We start from the raw sequence: 20,533 nt of genomic DNA on the forward strand, positions 1-20,533 counted from the left end.
ACATTCTGTAAAAAATTTTCAAGTTATTTCTATATTACTTTTCCTCCTCCAATAATAATTTGTAATGAATATTGTAACTATACATGCAGCTATTAGTGCTGGATCCGTCGAGACGGAAATGAATTTAGATTATTTCAACGTATTTCCATTTATGGTGGACCCTCCGCAGAGATTGATTATCAGTGTCCACTTCACTCATGTGACCTGATAAGAGATATTAAGTATTTCGACTGCGATAATTTATCTTCTTGTTTTTCATGTCAATACATTCAGAATGTATTTTTATCTGTTGTACATGTTTATCGGGACAAGTCTAGATTAGATGTTCTACTACCGCAGCTACCGCTGAAAATTTGTGGTTGAAATTTTAATAAAACTTATCAAACAATGGTTTTACGCAACATCTCAACTAGTACCTGATCAAATATCCTACGTTATCCGTCGTAAGTGCGTTAGTACTACCAAAGGCTATTAGGCCTTTTCCGCTGTTTACTTTTGAAGAACTTTCAGTTATCTACTTCGTGTCTCAGTCAGCTATCAGACAATAGCTCCGTGCTACAATCTGATACAGGCGGTGCTATGCAGCTAGAGCACAAGCGACTAGTGGAACAGTCCCAGACAACATAATTTATTGTTTCTTAATTGAGGGGTATACTACGAGAAAACTAGTTATTGATTGTGCCCAGATATTGAAAGTGAAAGAAACAGAGGAAAAGGCATAACTGAAATTAGTAAAGAAAAAATTTAGAAGCCCACCATAGTAATACAAAATTTTTTACAATAAATTAATGTAAGAAATGTTGTGCTACTATGGTGGGTTCGAAAGAGCAGATTACTCTTATCATGGTGTAACCTTCCAGCGGTTCACGCCAGCTTCTGCTTGATAATGGTCATTTGACCTAAACTAGTAGCGAAGCGCATAGTGCAAAATAAAGGACAGCTGAAGGTTCACCATGAATTTTAACACTGAGAGTTAGTCTCGAAGGGCGAACTTCGGAAAGGGTCTACAATACAGACAACTTGAAAGAAAAGTGTAACACATTTCAAAAACATTTATCACTTCATTTAATAATTTATTCCCATTAGAAATTGCTAGACAACAAACAGTTTAGTTAACTAATTGCATTATACGAGTAAAGTCTCATAATGGAAAACGGAGATGCAGTATATCCCAACTTAAACTCAGTCATAGCCCAGATATAGTTTTTTACTGTAGACGATACTATAACGTATTGAATGAATATCATTAAACAAGCTAAAAACCTGCAATACACAAAGAGAAAAGGGTGTTCTCAAGCAAAAGGCACGAGGTGTAAGCTCAACATACTATATCTCTTTCGTGGGAGAACTGTGCGAAATATTTAATTATTACTTCTCGTCAATTGTTGAAAATTTGAATAAAAATGTTATCAGTAACTGTTGAGCAACTGATGGCCCAGATAAAACAAGGTCTACCAACACTGTCTCTCAACAACCGTTTAGCGAAAGTTATTACGAATGGGCCTCCGCAGCAAATGGTCCAAATGGCTCTGAGCACTATGGGATGTAACATGTGAGTTCATCAGTTCCCTAGAACTTCTTAAACCTAACTAACCTAAGGAAATCACACACATCCATACCCGAGGCAGGATTCGAACCTACGACCGCAGCAGAAGCGTGGTTCCGGACTGAAGCGCCTAGATCCGCTCGGTCACACGGCCGTCGAAAACAGAAGAACGACTGTACAGTTTTTGCATTTCTCCGACTTTGCCCTCAGTCATTTCACGAGATATACCCCAGAGGAAGTAAAGTGTTGTCTGACTTCTTGCAATGTCCACGCTCTCTGTGTAAGGTAATTCTAAAAGGATTTTACAACTTTACTTATAAACAGAATTTTATTGAAAAGGCTTATGTAGGTAATAGCAGCGTCATCTTGCAGCAAAATACCCTCAAGCTTCACTACTAACACACATACACAAACACAGAGAGAGAGAAGGTATTTTCTTACAAACAATAACTGGGAAAATTCTCAATCGGTCTATTACACATAACCGATTATGATGGCTGATGCACACAATGAATATCTTAGCAAGACAAAATTTTGCATGCCAGTATGAGTTGTTATCGCCTAATGGTTCAAATGGCTCTGAGCATTAAGGAACTCAACATCTGCGGTCATCAGTCCCCTAGACCTTAGAACTACTTAAACCTAACTAACCTAAGGACATCACACATATCCATGCGGTCGCGCGGTTCCAGACTGAAGCGCCTAGAACCGCTCGGCCAATCCGGCCAGCGTATCGCCTAATAATAAACATAAAGTTTCTTTCTCTTCCTTACTAGTCACCGTTTTTTCTTCTTTCCCAAATTAGCGCAAACTCGTCTTCTTTTTCTCAAGCTGTTTTTTTTTTTAATCTACTGTTCCATTGAATTTCTTCTCCAAAACTGTTGTTGAATTCCAATCCTTTGACCAATATTCGACTGAGAATGTTGTCTAAAACTCTGGAGATATAAATTTTTTGCCCGCCACACTTTCTCCATATGCAGTCATTAACATACAAGTGTTGTGTATAATATCATCTACCTCATGGGGAATTCCTAAACATGAAACCTTAAATTATTCGTTGATAGCGAAATAATTGGTCGTTACATCACAGCATCTCTTATATTAGCGAATCAAACATTACAATTTTGTTTGGCCTTGATCAGTTGATCGAGCTCGTTAAGAGTTATTTCAAGATCACAAGAATTTTGCCGTACAATAGAAACCAACTTGACTTCTGAATTACTTTCGTCAAGTGACTTTTGGGCGATAGCAGGCCATCGTGAATTATTGTACTCGTTTCAGTAGTCTGCTGACCTTCTAGTCGCTGTAAGATTGACTGAGACTGAACTTCGACCGCTTCGAATTCTTTCTCTTCATCGTGTTGTTTACTGCCACGCATATAATGAGAATTTTCGATATCAGTCAATCCTATAAGCTAATTTTTCTGTGAATGACTCTCGCATGTCGTCCTTTATTTTGTGCTTCCTTTTCTTTAACTCGAGCGTCTTTCCTCCTATTTTATTGTTGAACTGGCAGAAGTTGAAGTTTAGCTTATTGTTCGTTTGTTTAAAATACTGAACATTTAAGCAATTACTATCAACGTTTCTAGCATTGTTCATGATAATGTCTGAAATGAACTACGAGAATTTCAATTTACATTGACCATCGCAACTAAATCAGGCTAGGTTATTATTGTTACCAGTTACACATAATTCTTATCTATTATCGTCACTTCCAACAACTGGGTCACTGTTAACACATCCGTCCTCCATTGCTACAGTTGTTTCACACACAAAAACGCACAAAATAGCAGAAATATTAAAATGATTGACAGTTAATGCAATCAAAGCTCACAGCTCCCACTTATTCAGTGTATCCAACATTGTAACAGCTAAGATTGAGAGATGTGGCTATATATTTTAATTCACATTCACCGTTTCTTCTTGTCGACGATCGGACTATGTCTTGGGAGATTCCTTGGTTAATCCATGACGTCTAATACTCGCCATGTGTAATATTGCCACAAACGTATTCGCTACAATGCTTCATTATTCCTCTCTGAGTCCGTTTCCCTACTCAGCTAATCAAACACTTTTTTGGAATAGCATATTATGAAACGATCTCCAAAGACATATATTCAAAACAGTTAATGATGGATCATAGAATACATTGTTAGTATTGGAATTGTTCCTTCTCCTAAAACCATTTCAGGCTACACTTTTATTCAGAAAAACGTCGTAAGCCAAAATACAGGATGATGAAATCTTTTCGAGCTTCCTTCCGGTTAGCTGCGTCGAAAATCCACGACGTTTCGATGAGTGTCATTCTGATCATCTTCTGGCGAAGACGCAGCTACCCGGATGGAAGCCCGAGATGATTTGATCAGCAGTATACACCGGAATTTAAAAGAGCTTTGGAGGACTTACGGTCAAATAAGGCAGAAGGGATAGATAACATTCCATCAGAATTTCTAAAATCATTGGGGGAAGTGGCAACAAAACGACTATTCACGTTGGTGTGTAGAATATATAAGTCTGATTTTCGGAAAAGCATCATCCACACAATTCCGAAGACGGCAAGAGCTGACAAGTGCGAGAACTATCGCACCAATCAGCTTAACAGCTCATGCATGGAAGCTGCTTTCAAGAGTAATATACAGAAGAATGGAAAAGAAAACTGAGAATGCGATAGGTGACGATCAGTTTGGCTTTACGAAAAGTAAAGGCACGAGAGAGGCAATTCTGACGTTACGGCTAATAATGGAAACAAGGCTAAAGAAAAATCAAGACACGTTCATAGGATTTGCCGACCTGGAAAAAGCGTTCGACAATATAAAATGGTGCAAGCTGTTCAAGATTCTGAAAAAAGTAGGGGTAAGATATAAGGAGAGACGGGTCATATACAATATGTACAACAACCAAGAGGGAATAATAAGAGTGGACGATCAGGAACGAAGTGCTCGTATTAAGAAGGGTGTAAGACAAGGCTGTAGCCTTTCGCCCCTACTCTTCAATCTGTACATCGAGGAAGCAATGATGGAAATAAAAGAAAGGTTCAGGAGTGGAATTAAAATACAAGGTGAAAGGGTATCAGTAATACGATTCGCCGATGACATTGCTATCCTGAGTGAAAGTGAAGAAGAATTAAATGATCTGCTGAACGGAATGAACAGTCTAATGAGTACACAGTATGGTTTGAGAGTAAATCGGAGAAAGACGAAGGTAATGAGAAGTAGTAGAAATGAGAACAGCGAGAAACTTAACATCAGGATTGATGGTCACAAAGTCAATGAAGTTAAGGAATTCTGCTACCTAGGCAGTAAAATAACCAATGACGGACGGAGCAAGGAGGACATCAAAAGCAGACTCGCTATGGCAAAAAAGGCATTTCTGGCCAAGAGAAGTCTACTAATATCAAATACCGGCCTTAATTTGAGGAAGAAATTTCTGAGGATGTGCGTCTGGAGTACAGCATTGTATGGTAGTGAAACATGGACTGTGGGAAAACCGGAACAGAAGAGAATCGAAGCATTTGAGATGTGGTGCTATAGACGAATGTTGAAAATTAGGTGGACTGATAAGATAAGGAATGAGGAGGTTCTACGCAGAATCTGAGAGGAAAGGAATATGTGGAAAACATTGATAAGGAGAAGGGACAGGATGATAGGACATCTGCTAAGACATGAGGGAATGACTTCCATGGTACTAGATGGAGCTGTAGAGGGCAAAAACTGTAGAGGAAGACAGAGATTGGAATACGTCAAGCAAATAATTGAGGACGTAGGTTGCAAGTGCTACTCTGAGATGAAGAGGTTAGCACAGGAAAGGAATTCGTGGCGGGCCGCATAACACAGGGAAAGCCAACATACACAAAAAAATACAGGATCTTTACAATTACTTGTGAGTTCTCCCATGGGAATCGAGTGACCTAGGTCAATGAAATTTTCCATAAACATTTGTAAGGACATGCGGAAGAGAAATAACAAATGGCCATTGCTAGAAGCACATTTCAATTTCTACATGAGAGGGTAATTGCGTATTATATTTACATTCCAGGTTACAAATGTTGCTCATTGTGACGACAGTCTGCATCCACGATAGCCTGGAACCGTACTAGAGATTCCATTTCACCATTATTGGCATTACTATTTGAACGTTGGGCCATGGAAGATTCGGGTGTCGCGCACTGCTTAAAGACTGCACTTTGCGTCCAGCATTCTCAACCATGGCAACGGAACTTCTGCAACACTTTGTGACGCACTGGCCGTCGGCGTCTCCCAGGAGCAGTTCCCAAATCGCTAATCAATTCGAACTTTCGAACCATGTTCTTCAACCCCAATACGGAAAGAGGACCTCTGCATATTCCTTTAATGCGACTCTAATCCACAGACGGTTAAAGCTTGTTTTGGATGAGGCAGGAGTCGTCCGATGGTGTCTCATATGTGCTGCATTGGAGACAGATCTGGTGATCGAGCAGGCTAAGGCAACACGTCGACACTCTGTAGAGCATGTTGGGTTACAACAGCGGTACGTGGGCAAGTTACTGTTCGAAAATACTCCCTGAAATGCTGTTCATGAATGGCAGCATGACAGGTTGGTCGAATCACCAGACTGACGAAGAAATTTGCAATCAAGGTGAGTGGTCGAATCACCAGACTGACGAAGAAATTTGCAATCAAGGTGAGTGGGATAACCACGAGAGTGTTCCTGCTATCGTAAGAAATCGCACTCCAGACCATAACACAAGGTGCACTAGGTGCAGTGTGTCTACAACGCAGACAGGATGGTTGCAAGCCCTCAACCTGCCTCCTTCTAACCAATACATGGCCATCATTGGCACCGTGGCAGAATTATCCTTCCTCAGAAAACATAACAGATCTCCACCCTGCCCTCTAATGAGCTCTCGCTTGACATCACTAAAGTCACAAATGGGAGTGTTTTAGGGTCAGTGGAATCCACGCTACAGAGCGTCTGGCTCGCAGCTGACCTTGAAGTAATCGATTTGTAACAGTTCTTGGCAGTTGCTGCTCAAATTGCTGCTGTAGTGCACTACGATGCACCAGGATCATGCGCCGAACACTATGGCCTTCTCTCGGTAACGCCATATGGCTGTCCGGAGCCAGAGCTTCTTGCGACCGTACGTTCCCTTGGCCACCGCTGCCAGCAATCATGTACAGTGGCTACATTCCTGGCAAATGTTTCTACAATATCACAGAAGGAACACCCATTTTTTTCGCAGGCCTACTACACGACCCCGTTCAGTGAGGTGTTGACAGTGGCGTCTTTATCACCTTAAAGGCAGTCTCGACTGACATCAGTTCACCACATGCAATCTCAATGGCAAGTAACGTTCACGATCATTGCAGCGTGTATTTGAAGCAAACCTGATTTGTGTCCTCCAAGTGCCGCTACCAGTGCCCTTCTTACGCGACTGGCACGAATTCTGAAAAACATCTTCTTTAAGACACACCTATCAATTTTCGTTTATGTCACAGAACTCCTTCTTGGTTTTGCGATTTTTTTCGTCTACGCTGGTTCAAGTAGCGGACGTTTAATAACAACCACCCTCTACATATCTAACACCCTCATACTAAAATTTCAGATATAAACGAACCGCTGCGGGAATAACCAGACTGAGAACATTCTTGAGTTGGATTCAGTTTTATCCCAGTTATATCCAAACTTACGAGTAAACGCATTTGTATCTCAAGAACGCTGCCGAACAGCTGCCCGATAAAAGTTTTACGCCCAGCCGACTGCGAAAAGATAAAAATAATTATCATTCGCATACCATTGTCAGCAAGCAGAGATTTTTACCGCAGGATAAGGCTTACCAGTTGTTGCTGCTCGGTTATCGATTCTCAGTATGCAGCCAAAGAAGAAATAAATTTCTAAAATTTTAAAAAAAGTAAATAATATGACTCGTAAGGATATAGGCTCCTCTCACACTGATATTTAACCTGGGTGTCTGTTTCCCAGCCACGTTTATCCGTGTTTCTTTTTTTCCGACTTTTTTAAATTTCTTCTGGGTCAAACAAGTTGACCATTTCAAACGACAGACACAAAGCCATTTTAAAATAAATTCTTCCTTCCTTAATTTTCTGCCGTTATTCGTACCTGGTGTTTGTAGATACTGTGAATTACTCTGCCTCTGTTCCGTATTTCCAGTTTTCTCATAAGTGCAAATTCTACTGCATTATTGCGTACTTTCTCTAGCTTCACAAACATCGTGTCTTGAGTAATATTTCTTTCAGATGCACTAGTCTGCTAGCTTTACCTTTCGGGAATTTTACCCTGCGATGGTCAGTCCAAGATCATTTTAGATTTTATTTAAGTCCTTATGTATCTCAGTCAATTGACTAATGTATAAACTCGAGTTTCACACTCCAAATGCTATATTTCCAATACATTTTCGACATACTTGCATTCATGATTTCCTCAGCAACGTAAGGGTAATTATTACCCCTGTTTATCTATTAAAAAACGAAATCATAGTAAGTACAGAAAAACCTGACAAACTCGCTTCTCCGGTATTCGGCAACCTTGAATCGCTGGTTGATTTTCCTGTCACATCTTTAATTTTTGGTATATCAGTGGCTTTACGAACTTTTATCTCCGATGACATCCTTTCCGTGCGTTAAACGATTAACTCGTTGCTCTTCAGACAAAGATTGCGCCACAATCACGATCTTGCTGTTACTCGAGGTCGCAAGGTAATTCTTTATTTCAAGATCGCCAACAAAACCTACGTCCCAGTCTACGAAGTCGAGTTGGCTTCAATTGGCAAACAAGGCAGTATAAAACATCTTACTAGCTACCAGTCAATCTTTTGCAGATACTGGTCGATTAAAAACTGCTCTTACTGTAGAACTTCACGAGATCTGACTGCAGAAGGCCGCCGCATCTTGCTTAAGCATACGTTATTAAAACGGCTGGAGCTGTACCACCTGAGTGTTACTTTCCAAACCCTGTGAATCCTGTAATTCTTTGGATCATCAGTCCTCTGACTGGTTTGACATGGCCTTCCACTACTTCCTCTCCTCTGCCAACCTCTTCATCTCATAGTTACAGTTAGATGTAACTTCCTCAATTATTTGCTGGACCTATTCCAATCTTTATCTCACCCTACAGTTTTTATCCCTTGCAGATCCGCTTAGTACCGTGGAATTATTCCCTGACGTTTTTACACGGTTTACCATTCAGTCTCTTCTTCTTGTCAGTTTTTTCACATACATTAGTCTTCGTCGATTCTGCGAGGTACTTTCTCATTTCTTATCGTATCGGTGCACACCATTTCAACGCTCTTCTGAAAGTACCAAACATCGATTCTCTTCTTTTTTAGATTCACCGAGTACATGATCGCTTTCATAAAATGCTGTGTACCAGACGTACATTCTCAGATATTTCTTCCTCAAATTAAGGCCGATGTTAGATACTAGTGGATCCCTTTTGCCCAGGAACACCCTTTTTACCTCTGCTGGTCTGATTTGTATGTCGTCCTTGCTTCGTCCGTATTTTGCTTCCTAGGTATCAGAATTCCACTACTTCGTCTACTTCTTGATCCTCAGTTTTTATGTTACCTTTATAAATAATCTCATTTCTGCTTTTCCTAATTAATTTCGTCTTTCTTCAGTTTACTCTAAATCCATACCCTGAGAGCACATCATCCCGTTCATTACCCTCTATTATTCTTCCTCGATGTGAATAAGGATACTTGTGTCGTCAGCGCTTCTTATAATTATTATCCTTTCTCCCTGACTTTTAATCCCACTCGTCAATCTTCCTTTTCTTCTCGTCGTTGCTTCCTCGACGTACAGAATGAGCAGTGAGAGAGAAACATTCCATCCCTGCCTTACAACCTTTTTTTTCCCCAGCACTGATCTCAGTCTTCAATTCTTATCTTCCCTCACGGTTCTTGTATGAACACTACCAGTCAAAAGTTTTCAATCACTCATTATAAAACCATATATGATGTTTCAATGTAAAAACACATCAGAAAACTAAATAGACAAACAAAATAAATATCTTCGCACTATATCTTTAAATACAATGCAATATGATTTAGGTTGTAAGGCATAAATCCCTAACTTCTCTTCAGCTCATTGATTCCTCAGTGTTTGTATTTTCCCATTCTCAGCTTTTCTGGCTTCCTTACCACACTCTAATATCCGACTCATAGAATTTTGATTTTACGATCTTCTCCTTGTGGTTACCTCCTCCTTGGCAGGCCCCTCCCGTAGTTCCGAAAGGGGTACTAACCCGGAATCTTTTGAGAATTGAGAGATCATTATAACACTTTTTCAGTTAGAGGCCACATGTCCGGTGGATACACATTATGTGTCTTCAATTTAGAATTTCCATTGCCTTCTGTACCCTCACTCCTTTGATCAATGTTTATTCTTCAGCCTTTTACGGATAGTTTCCCACCTCAAGGGCAAAAGAGTGTCATGTACCTCTGTCCTCTCCTTCGTCCTCCTGGACAAGTTCGTTGACAGAACGAGGGTGACTCCTTATGTACCACCATATCTGAAATTGTGTTTCAGTTGCAGAACAAGCACACACACACACACATAGATGCACTGAAATACATCACAACACTTAGACTTTGAATTTTGCGATCGTCTCTTACCACATTAGTTTCAAAGTTAATTGCCACATAGTATCGCTCAAGCTGAACGTCGCATTGCTCCCTATGGCCACCTTCTATTCCAATCTGAGCAGAGCTTTACCTCTGATGACCCAACCATTGATAGGATTTTAAACACTAAGCTTGCTTCGTGGCAACCATTTCAGTTAGGCCAAACACTTTCAAAATACTGTAATTCTTTTCCGCGTGTCTCATCCACTCTGTAAATCTTTCTTTATATCCTCAATATACTGGTGAGTACAGCCAAGCGTACAGAGCGTGATTCGGGCAAATAAATGCCAGATTTGAATGACAGAGATGCACGGAACTCAAAGCTTTAAAGAAAATTGCCAATCTAGGCATGACTTTGAAATCTTACCAAGATATTTTTTCAGGTAGTATTTCATTACCGATAACTGAACCATTTCAGAAAAGTCTCACTTTACTATTAATATCTTCTGCAAGGTCATTAATATACAAAATTAATAACAAGATCCCAACACACTTTCTTGCTGCACACCTGCAGTTGCTTCTACATCTGACGAAGTCTCTCCATCCAAGATAACATGCTGCGCCCTTCCTGTCACAAATATCGTTTGATACCGCAGACGATGGCGCTTTCGATTATAAGAGTGGGTATAGTAAAGTGTCAAATGGTTTCCGGAAATCAAGAACTACTGCATCTTCCTGACTATCTTGTTCCATCGCTTCTGGATGTTATGTAAGACAAGTGAAAGTTCGCATCTTCATTTTGAGGTTTGTACGTGTTTGCTTCAAAATAAATTTATTTCTGGTTAAAATCCACCTTTAGCAATCGCAGTTTATTCTTTTATTCAAGCACACATGTTTCGCTGCGGGTTGCGTTTAACATGATCGATGTTTTGTAAATCCATGCTGTTTGGCATGGTGGAGGACATTCTGCTTGCGATCATTACGTTAGAGCTCCGAATATGTTCTAATATTCTACAACAAATGGATTCCAAACATATTGTACAGTAGTTTTGGGTATCACTTCTGCTACCCTTCTTGCAGATGGATATAAGGGATCTCTTCCAACTATTGGGCGTGTGTCTCTCTCTTTGTCTCTTTCAAGAGAGTCTCGGCGATAAGTTTGGTACCACTAACAGTCTGTACATAAGGCCAGAATGTCTTTGGATTTTGTGAGAAATCAATCGATAAAATACCGCTACGGTAGTCGTTGAAGGCTTCACGCATTGCTCTCTTCACAGCCAAATGTGTTTCATTCAGTGTTAATCTATAGCACTATGCTTTGTTTTACACCTTCCGTGCAAGCAATATTTTAAACTTGAGTCAAAATTCTTCTAAGTGTACCCCTTCAGAGTAACTTCTTCGAGCACCTTATTGACACACAACAGTACTGCCTCTTTATCCATTTTGCGTAACACATAAATCCTCCTATTGTTTCAGTGGGCATTTGTACTTCGATAATCATAGCTGCTACAACTATTTCATGGTCACTGATACCAGTTTCGATGTGGACATGCTCAAAGACGGCAAGTGTATTTGTTTCCGTTACATCTTATGTATTTCTATCATGAGTGGACTTCGACCTAACTGCTGTAGGTAGTTCTCGTAGAAGGCATTTAGTACTATTCCGTAGGACGTTCTGTCAGGCCTACCACTCACAAAAGTGTAATTTTCCCAGTTCAGTTGTCGATTGATGAAAATTTTCACTTATGATGAAATGCCAACGGCCTTGAAGTAGTGGTAACACCCGTTCCCATCAGGTCGCCGAAGGATCATCGAAGTTAAGCACTGTCGAGCCTGGCTAGCGCCTGGGTGGGTGACCTCCCGGATCGACTGAGCGCTGTTGAGAGCCGGAGCACTCAGCCCTTGTGAGGCCAGTTGAGGTGCTACTTGACTTAGAAGTAGCGGCTCCGGTCACGAAAACTGGTAACGGCCGGGAGAGCGGTGCGCTGACAACATGCGCTTCCATATTCGCATCCGGTGATGCCTATGGGTTTAGGATGACACAGCGATCGGTTGGTACCGTTGGGCCTTCCGAGGCATGAACGGACAGAGTTTTGTTTTAGTTATGATGCAAGTATTACTTACGAACTAATGAACTTAGACTTTCTCTAAAATTTTCGGATACACCTGGAATGAGTCTGGTGATAGATAGGATTACAAATTTATGCCCACCCTTGATATTAAGTGTTGCCCAAACAATCTTACATCTAGCTGCAACTTCTGTTTGGGTCGAATTGAGTTATTCTCTACAGCAACAAATACACCACCTCCATTTACCATTAGCCTATCATTTAGATATACACTTGAATTTTCTCAAAAAGATTCATAGCCGTCAGTTTTGGATTTTAACCAGCTCTCTGCACCTAGTAGTAGTTAAGCTCCACTGCTTTTCAGGAGCGCTTGAAATTCTGACACTTTTTGCGAATGCTTCAACAGTTGATTACTCTTTACTGTAAGGAGCATTTATTTGGATAGGGAGTCACCTAATCTCAAAAGCCCGTATGTGCAACCCGCATGCAGTATTTTACAGAATAGTAAACAAATAACTTTAAAATAAGCTTGCTGATTTCCGGGATCTGTTAATCTACTTTGTATGGTTCAAATGGCTCTGAGCACTATGGGACTTAACTTCTGAGGTCATCAGAACCCCAAGAACTTAGAACTACTTAAACCTAACTAACCTAAGGCCATCACACACACCCATGCCCGAGGCAGGATTCGAATCTGCCACCGGTCGCGCGTTTCCAGACTGTAGCGCCTAGAACCGCTCGACCACCTCGACCGGCTCTACTTCGTATATATGAACTTTGTGTATATGGGCAATGTCAAGCTGCAACTTCATATGGTTTCTGCCTGTAACAGTAGGCTACATGAAGTGGTTATCAGACTGGAGAATTACGTTGATATATTGACTAAAACTGCAGAGAACTTGCTAAGACATTTTAGTGTGAACACTCCATTATTTTATGTCTCGCATTAAATTATTCACCCTGTATAGTGAGATCTTAACGCAACTGATTGATCAGAGAAATTCTAGCTCTGTCGTGGGACGGCTTCTTCGAGTAATGTAGTTGAAGTATTTAGATCTGTCCCTCACAGCTGAACGGTCGTGTGTTGCAGACGTGAACTGGGGCTCGTCGACACAGGCGCAGTGCTACAACTCTGCGCTGAAGGCGATGCTGGAGCTGAACCACGTGGAGGAGCACGTGAAGAACTTCCGGCCGCAGCTTCTGGTGCTGGCGGGCATGCCCGGCACACGGCCGCCGCTTATCGACTTCGCGGCTCTCATCACCAAAGGCATCTCGCTGCTTGTCTGCGGACATGTGCTCAGCGTAAGTAGCCGCCAGCGGCGCTCATCACCAAAGATATCTCACTGCTTGTCTGCGGGCACGTGCTAAGTATAAGTGCCTGCAGCAGCTCTCATCACCGAAAGCATCTCGCTGCTCGTCGGCGGACATATGGTAAGCGTGAAAATCCCACAGCATCGTTAATCAGCAAAGGCAACTCGCTGTTCACTGTGGACACATGCTCAGTGAACATAACGTGCATAGCGCTCATTACCACAGCCATCTCGCTGTTTGTCGGTGGACAGGTGCTCAGTAAATTAGCCCACAATGGCGCTCTTAACCAAAGACATCTCTCTGCTCAACGTGGCCAAGTGCAGAGAGTAAGTAATTTGTGACAGTTATCACTGGAGGCATCTTGCTGCTTGCTGTGGACACATGTGCAGTGTAAGCAATATTACTGCTATTCATAGCCACAGACATCTCACTGCTCACTGTCGAAAACTGCTTAGCGTAAGTAGCCTGCATTGGCATCTTGGTGCTTCTCTGTTTACAAGTGCTTAGCATAAGTTGCTTGCAGTGGCGCTCATCACCATAGGCTCTCACTATTCGTCTGCAGACCCATGCTCATTTGCAAAAGTTCTGCATGGTACTCATCACCAAAGGCATCTCACTGGTCATCTGTTTGCACATCCTCAGCGTTAAGTAGCTCGCAGTGGCGCCTCATCGCCTGGGTACCTCTATGGTTGTCTACAGACACAAAAAAATGTCTCTGAGCACTATGTGACTTAACTTCTGAGCTCATCAGTCCCCTAGAACTTAGAACTACTTAAACCCAACTAACCTAAGGACAACACACACATCCTTGCCCGAGGCAGGATTCGAACCTGCGACCGTAGCGGTCGCGGCGTTCCAGACTGTAGCGCCTAGAACCGCTCGGCCACTCCGGCCGGTTGTCTACTCTCTACAGACACATCCTCAGCGTAAGTAGTCTACATTGGTGCTCATCACCCAAGATATCTCACTGCTCATCTGCTGACATATGCTCAATGAATGTGTCTAAGGCTGAGTCCAGGATTAAAGTACAAACCTTTCCGTAATATCTTAACGAAGTAAGAATGAGGGCATTGTTGATGGCGATATATATGTCGGATGGAAATGTTTGACTTGGCACCTTCCTTGTTGCTACGAGTTAGAACACAGCTCTCCCTTCCTTCCTCACCTGCAGTCACTATCATATATCTACATCTACATCTACATCTACATGACTACTGTGCAATTCACATTTAAGTGCTTGGCAGAGGGTTCATCGAACCACAATCATACTATCTCTCTACTATTCCACTCCCGAACAGCGAGCGGGAAAAACGAACACCTAAACCTTTCTGTTCGAGCTCTGATTTCTCTTATTTTATTTTGATGATCATTCCTACCTATGTAGGTTGGGCTCAACAAAATATTTTCGCATTCGGAAGAGAAAGTTGGTGACTGAAATTTCGTAAGAAGGTCTCGCCGCGACGAAAAACGTCTATGCTGTAATGACTTCCATCCCAACTCGCTTACCATATCTGCCACACTCTCTCCCCTATAACGCGATAATACAAAACGAGCTGCCCTTTTTTGCACCCTTTCGATGTCCTCCGTCAATCCCACCTGGTAAGGATCCCACACCGCGCAGCAATATTCTAACAGAGGACGAACGAGTGTAGTGTAAGCTGTCTCTTTAGTGGACTTGTTGCATCTGCTAAGTTTCCTGCCAATGAAACGCAATCTTTGGCTCGCCTTCCCGACAGTATTATCTATGTGGTCCTTCCAACTGAAGTTGTTCGTAATTTTAACACCCAGGTACTTAGTTGAATTGACAGCCTTGAGAATTGTACTATTTATCGAGTAATCGAATTCCAACGGATTTATTTTGGAACTCATGTGGATCATCTCACACTTTTCGTTATTTAGCGTCAGCTGCCACCTGACACACCATACAGCAATCTTTTCTAAATCGCTTTGCAGCTGATACTGGTCTTCGGATGACCTTACTAGACGGTAAATTACAGCATCATCTGCGAACAGTCTAAGAGAACTGCTCAGATTGTCACCCAGGTCATTTATATAGATCAGGAACAGTAGAGGTCCCAGGACGCTTCCCTGGGGAACACCTGATATCACTTCAGTTTTACTCGATGATTTGCCGTCTATTACAACGAACTGCGACCTTCCTGACAGGAAATCACGAATCCAGTCGCACAACTGAGACGATACCCCATAGCTCCGCAGCTTGATTAGAAGTCGCTTGTGAGGAACGGTGTCAAAAGCTTTCCGGAAATCTAGAAATACGGAATCAACTTGAGATCCCCTGTCGATAGCGGCCATTACTTCGTGCGAATAAAGAGCTAGCTGCGTTGCACAAGAGCGATGTTTTCTGAAGCCATGCTGATTACGTGTCAATAGATCGTTCCCTTCGAGGTGGTTCATATGTCTACACTCTGCAAGCCACCTTACATATCTTCGTGAATGATACGTGATAAGTTTTTTTTTTAAATTCTTTATTCAGCCAATGATATTCATACATAATAACCCACCACCTTATACATTAGTGGGTCTTAATTACAACAATACAGTTATTAACATTGCAGCATTATTACAAGTATTCTACATTCTACCTTGCTACAGGAAGTGAGAGTGTTTGTTTGCTATGGGTAAGTGTAACTTCTACTTTATCTTGTCCTAACAAGCTACTCCTGCAGCGTTGCAGATGTGCCAGATGATCTGCAAACCTACATCTTGTGGCCGTGCCCACCGAGCTAGCCCCACTGGGCTTGCCCCTGGAAACTGGGTCGGCTTTAACCTTTTAATGGCTGCAGGTCCTGTTAAAGGGTGTCCGGAATCTACCGTCTACTTAAAAAAACTACCTACCTACTATGTACCTATTATGTCATTATCGGTGTGCATAAGTCAAATCCGGGATTTTTTTCGCGTCTTCCCCCTGCTGCAAGACGTGGCGGATTCCGTCCGTCACCGCGTTCGGCCAGTCCACGCCCCGCCGGAATGGGATAGGTGAGGATCTGTCACGTTTTGATCACGATTTATAGATTGTCCCTACGACATTCTTGTCGGAGCTTTGCCGATACCCCACGCTGGCAAGACTTTCGATGATCCTGAATGTGGGTGGATCTCTAATCGGTATCTGTCTGTATTGCATAATTGGCGTCTTAAATCGTTTGCTTTAATCATCGAAAACTGGACGCTCGTATATCACGTGGTCCGGAGTGCCAATTTCAACACTATAGTCACACGAAGGGGTAGCCCTCTTCCCGAACCGGCAAAGATATGCAGGGTACGGCCCATGACCTGTGACGAAGTCCAGCAATCCCTTGCTCGAATTAAAGTGCGAGAGTCGGAGTAGTTCCTTAATATTTGGCAGCAGCTGCTATGTCCTTCTTCCTGTCTCTTCTCTGTCCCAGAATTCCTGCCACAGTTCTTCCCCCCTCCTTTTAATTGCGAAGGTGTTTGTGAAAATATGTAATATGTAACCTGACTCTTCTTGCAAGTACAAAGCTGCTCTTGGTCACATAATTGGTGTTTGCCGTAGTAGTCCTTTGATCACTTAAATCTGTTTGCTCTGCTCACGAAATTTTAATAGTAAGCGACTCCGAGATGTACAACGCCTCTCTGGAAGCGTCTGCAACTAGAGTTTCACGAGCACATTCGTAACGCTCTCGTACTTACTAAACGATCCTTCGGCGCAATACGCTGCTGCTCTGTATCTCTCGTATTTTCCTACTTGCTGAAGCTCAACAACTCGGAGGCTCACGCCGATAAATGTACATTTTCGAAAAATCACCTGATTTTGCTTAGGAGATGTGTCGCACTGTCTGACGACAGTGCGGTAAAAGCGCACTTTGAGACGCGCACTCACTAGCAAAGAACACTGACAAAAAAGTGTAACAACGCTGAAGACTTGTCAAGACTGATAGGCTTGACAAATCTTATCAGTCCTTAGTACATTTCCCTGTCAGTTTTCCTTCTATCGATCGTCCATATTGTGCAGTTATTGTGTGCAGTGCAAGCACGATTCCCTTATCTGATAAGCATTAAATTATTTCTTATTTTCTCATGTAGTCAGTGTATCAGGCAAAGTAAAAATACACTACCGGCCATTAAAATTGCTACACCAAGAAGAAATGCAGATGATAAACGGGTATTCATTGGACAAATATATTATACTAGAACTTACATGTGATTACATTTTCACGCAATTTGGGTGCATAGATCCTCAGAAATTAGTACCCAGAACAACCACCTCTGGCCGTAATACCGGCCTTCATACGCAGGGGCATTGAGTCAAACAGAGCTTGGATGGCGTGTACAGGTACAGCTGCCCATGCAGCTTCAACACGTTACCACAGTTCATCAAGAGTAGTGACTGGAGTAGTGTGACGAGCCAGTTGCTCGACCACCATTGACCAGACGTTTTCAATTGATGAGAGATCTGGAGAATGTGCTGGCCAGGGCAGTAGTCGAACATTTTCTGTATCCAGAAACGCCCGTACAGGATCTGGAACTTGCGATCGTGCGTTATCCATATGAAATGTGGGGTTTCGCAGGGATCGAATGAAAGGTAGAGCCACGGGTCGTAACACATCTGAAATGTAACGTCCACTATTCAAAGCGCCGTCAATGCGAACAAGAGGTGACTGACATGTGTAACCAATGGCACCCCATACCATCACGCCAGGTGATACGCCTGTATCGCGATGGCGAATACACGCTTCCAATGTGCGTTCACCGTGATGTCGCCTGACACGGATGCGACCATCATGATGCTGTGAACAGAACCTGGATTCATCGGAAATAATGACGTTTTGCCATTCGTGCACCCACGTTCGTCGTCGAGTACACCATCGTAGGCGCTCCTGTTTGTGATGCAGCGTCAAGGGAAACCGCAGCCATGGTCTCCGAGCTGATAGTCCATGCTGCTGCAAACGTCGTCGATCTGTTCGTGCAGATGGTTGTTGTCTTGCAAACGTCCCCATCTGTTGTCTCAGGGATCGAGACGTGGCTGCACGATTCGTTGCAGCCATGAGGATAAGAAGCATGTCATCTCGACTGCTAGTGATACGAGGCCGTTGGGATCCAGCACGGCGATCCGTATTACTCTTCTGAACCCACCGATTCCATATTCTGCTAACAGTCATTGGATCTCGACCAACGCGAGCAGCAATGTCGCGATACGATAAACCGAAGTCGCGATAGGCTACAATCCGACCTTTATCAAAGTTGGAAACGTGATGGTACACATTTCTCCTCCTTACACGAGGCATCACAACAACGTTTCACCAGGCAACGCCGGTCTACAGCTGTTTGTGTATGAGAAATCTGTTGGAAACTTTCCTCATGTCAGCACGTTGAAGGTGTCGCCACCGGCGCCAACCTTGTGTGAATGCTCTGAAAAGTTAATCATTTGCATATCACAGCATCTTCTTCCTGTCGGTTAAATTTCTCATCTGTAGCACGTCATCTTCATGGTGTAGCAGTTTTAATGACCAGTAGTGCAGCATGGATGTTGATCATGCAGGAGATGATTGCAATGGCAGCTCTATAGTCACTAAGATGTGACGGTTGAGCGGCATTTAAGGAATTAAGGAACATAGGCGTACTGTGTCTGTTGCAGGGAAGGCATTCGCAGCGTGTGCACAACGCTCTGTCACGGAAAGCGTACCTGTGGCTGCGCAAGCACAAGATAAAGGCGTTCTTCGACGTCGTGGACAGCGACAACTTCGAGACGGGCACCGAGACGCTGATGCGGACCTCTGGCCTGGGCAAGCTGCGGCCCAACACCGTCCTCATGGGCTACAAGGCCGACTGGCAGCACTGCGACCACGACGAGCTCCGCAACTACTTCAACATCATACAGTAAGGAACGCCGCCACACGTCCCATTTACTGCAGAGCACTCTATGTGATCATTCCTGTTAAGGCTTTGCGCACTGCTCCTTTGGCAGTTGAGAGTGTTTCATTTAGCGTCTCTGTGTCTACAGGCAACACGGCAACATTTCCGCCACACCCCAACAGCCTACAGCAAGACATACTACCGCATGGCCCAGCTCAGTACCACATCAGTCAGTAGGAAACACTACCACACGTCACAGTTCTACATCAATTAGTAAGAAAGCCTACCCACTGTCTCAACAACTTCAACACTTACAGTATGGAGCCATACGTGCCAATTAACACAACATCAGACAGCAGACAGTACAACCACACATCCCAATTACGACATCAGGCAGTAAAGAACATTGCCACAACATCATATAGTAGTTACCATGAGCAACGCTGCCATACACCACCACTGATTTTGACCGCCTGTACTATCTAATCGTCCGCAGCTCGTGGTCTCGCGGTAGCGATCTCGCTTCGCGAGCACAGAGTCCCAGTTTCGATTCCCGTCGGGGTCAGATATTTTCACCTGCCTCGAAATGACTGGGTCTTGTTGTGTTGTCTTCATCATCATTCATCCACATTACGGTCGGAGGAAGGCAATGACAAACCACCTCCACTAGGACCTTGCTAGTACGGCGCTGCGGGTCTCCCGCATCGTTCCCCTATGCTCTGTCAACGAGTATGGGACTTCATCATCATCACTATTTAATCCGTGCTCGCTTCTCAATTTTGCTTTGTATTCACATAATGAGAATAGCTTACAGTCTATACTTGATGCTACACTGCCTAAGAACAGATAGCATTTCATTCGTTTCTACATTATGAAATACCTTCTCCATATCTACAAAAGCGATGTTTTTCCTAAACCTGCCCTTCGTTATTAACAGCGTATTGAAATATCTTCTCGAATACAACCTCATCCGCCCCACACTTCCTCTCTTCCTAATTCTACATCCATATTCTACAAGCCATTGTGAAGTGCATGTCAGAGTGTACTTCCCATTGTACAGTATGTTAGGTTTTCTTCCCTTTTTATTCGCGTATGATGTACGGGAAAAATGACCACTTAATCACCTTAGGCAGTCTACCTTGTCCTCTGAGGGACTGATGTGAAGGGGGCTGTAGCATACTCGTAGACCGCTCATTTAACATTGGAGCTTCGTAAGTAA

General features: G+C 42.9%; 1 protein-coding gene across 1 annotated transcript in view; it reads left to right on the forward strand.

Moving 5' to 3' along the window:
• The window catches only part of LOC126282164 (bumetanide-sensitive sodium-(potassium)-chloride cotransporter-like), a 562,271-nt gene that overhangs the window by 472,546 nt on the left and 69,192 nt on the right, over positions 1-20,533 (forward strand). The window contains exons 13-14 of the mRNA XM_049981684.1: positions 13,262-13,473; positions 19,097-19,338. Coding sequence (XP_049837641.1) covers positions 13,262-13,473; positions 19,097-19,338 — 454 coding nt within the window. The remainder of the gene's footprint in view (positions 1-13,261; positions 13,474-19,096; positions 19,339-20,533) is intronic.

The sequence above is a fragment of the Schistocerca gregaria genome, chromosome 7 (assembly GCF_023897955.1).
Source record: "Schistocerca gregaria isolate iqSchGreg1 chromosome 7, iqSchGreg1.2, whole genome shotgun sequence".
In the NCBI taxonomy this organism is placed as follows: domain Eukaryota; kingdom Metazoa; phylum Arthropoda; class Insecta; order Orthoptera; family Acrididae; genus Schistocerca; species Schistocerca gregaria.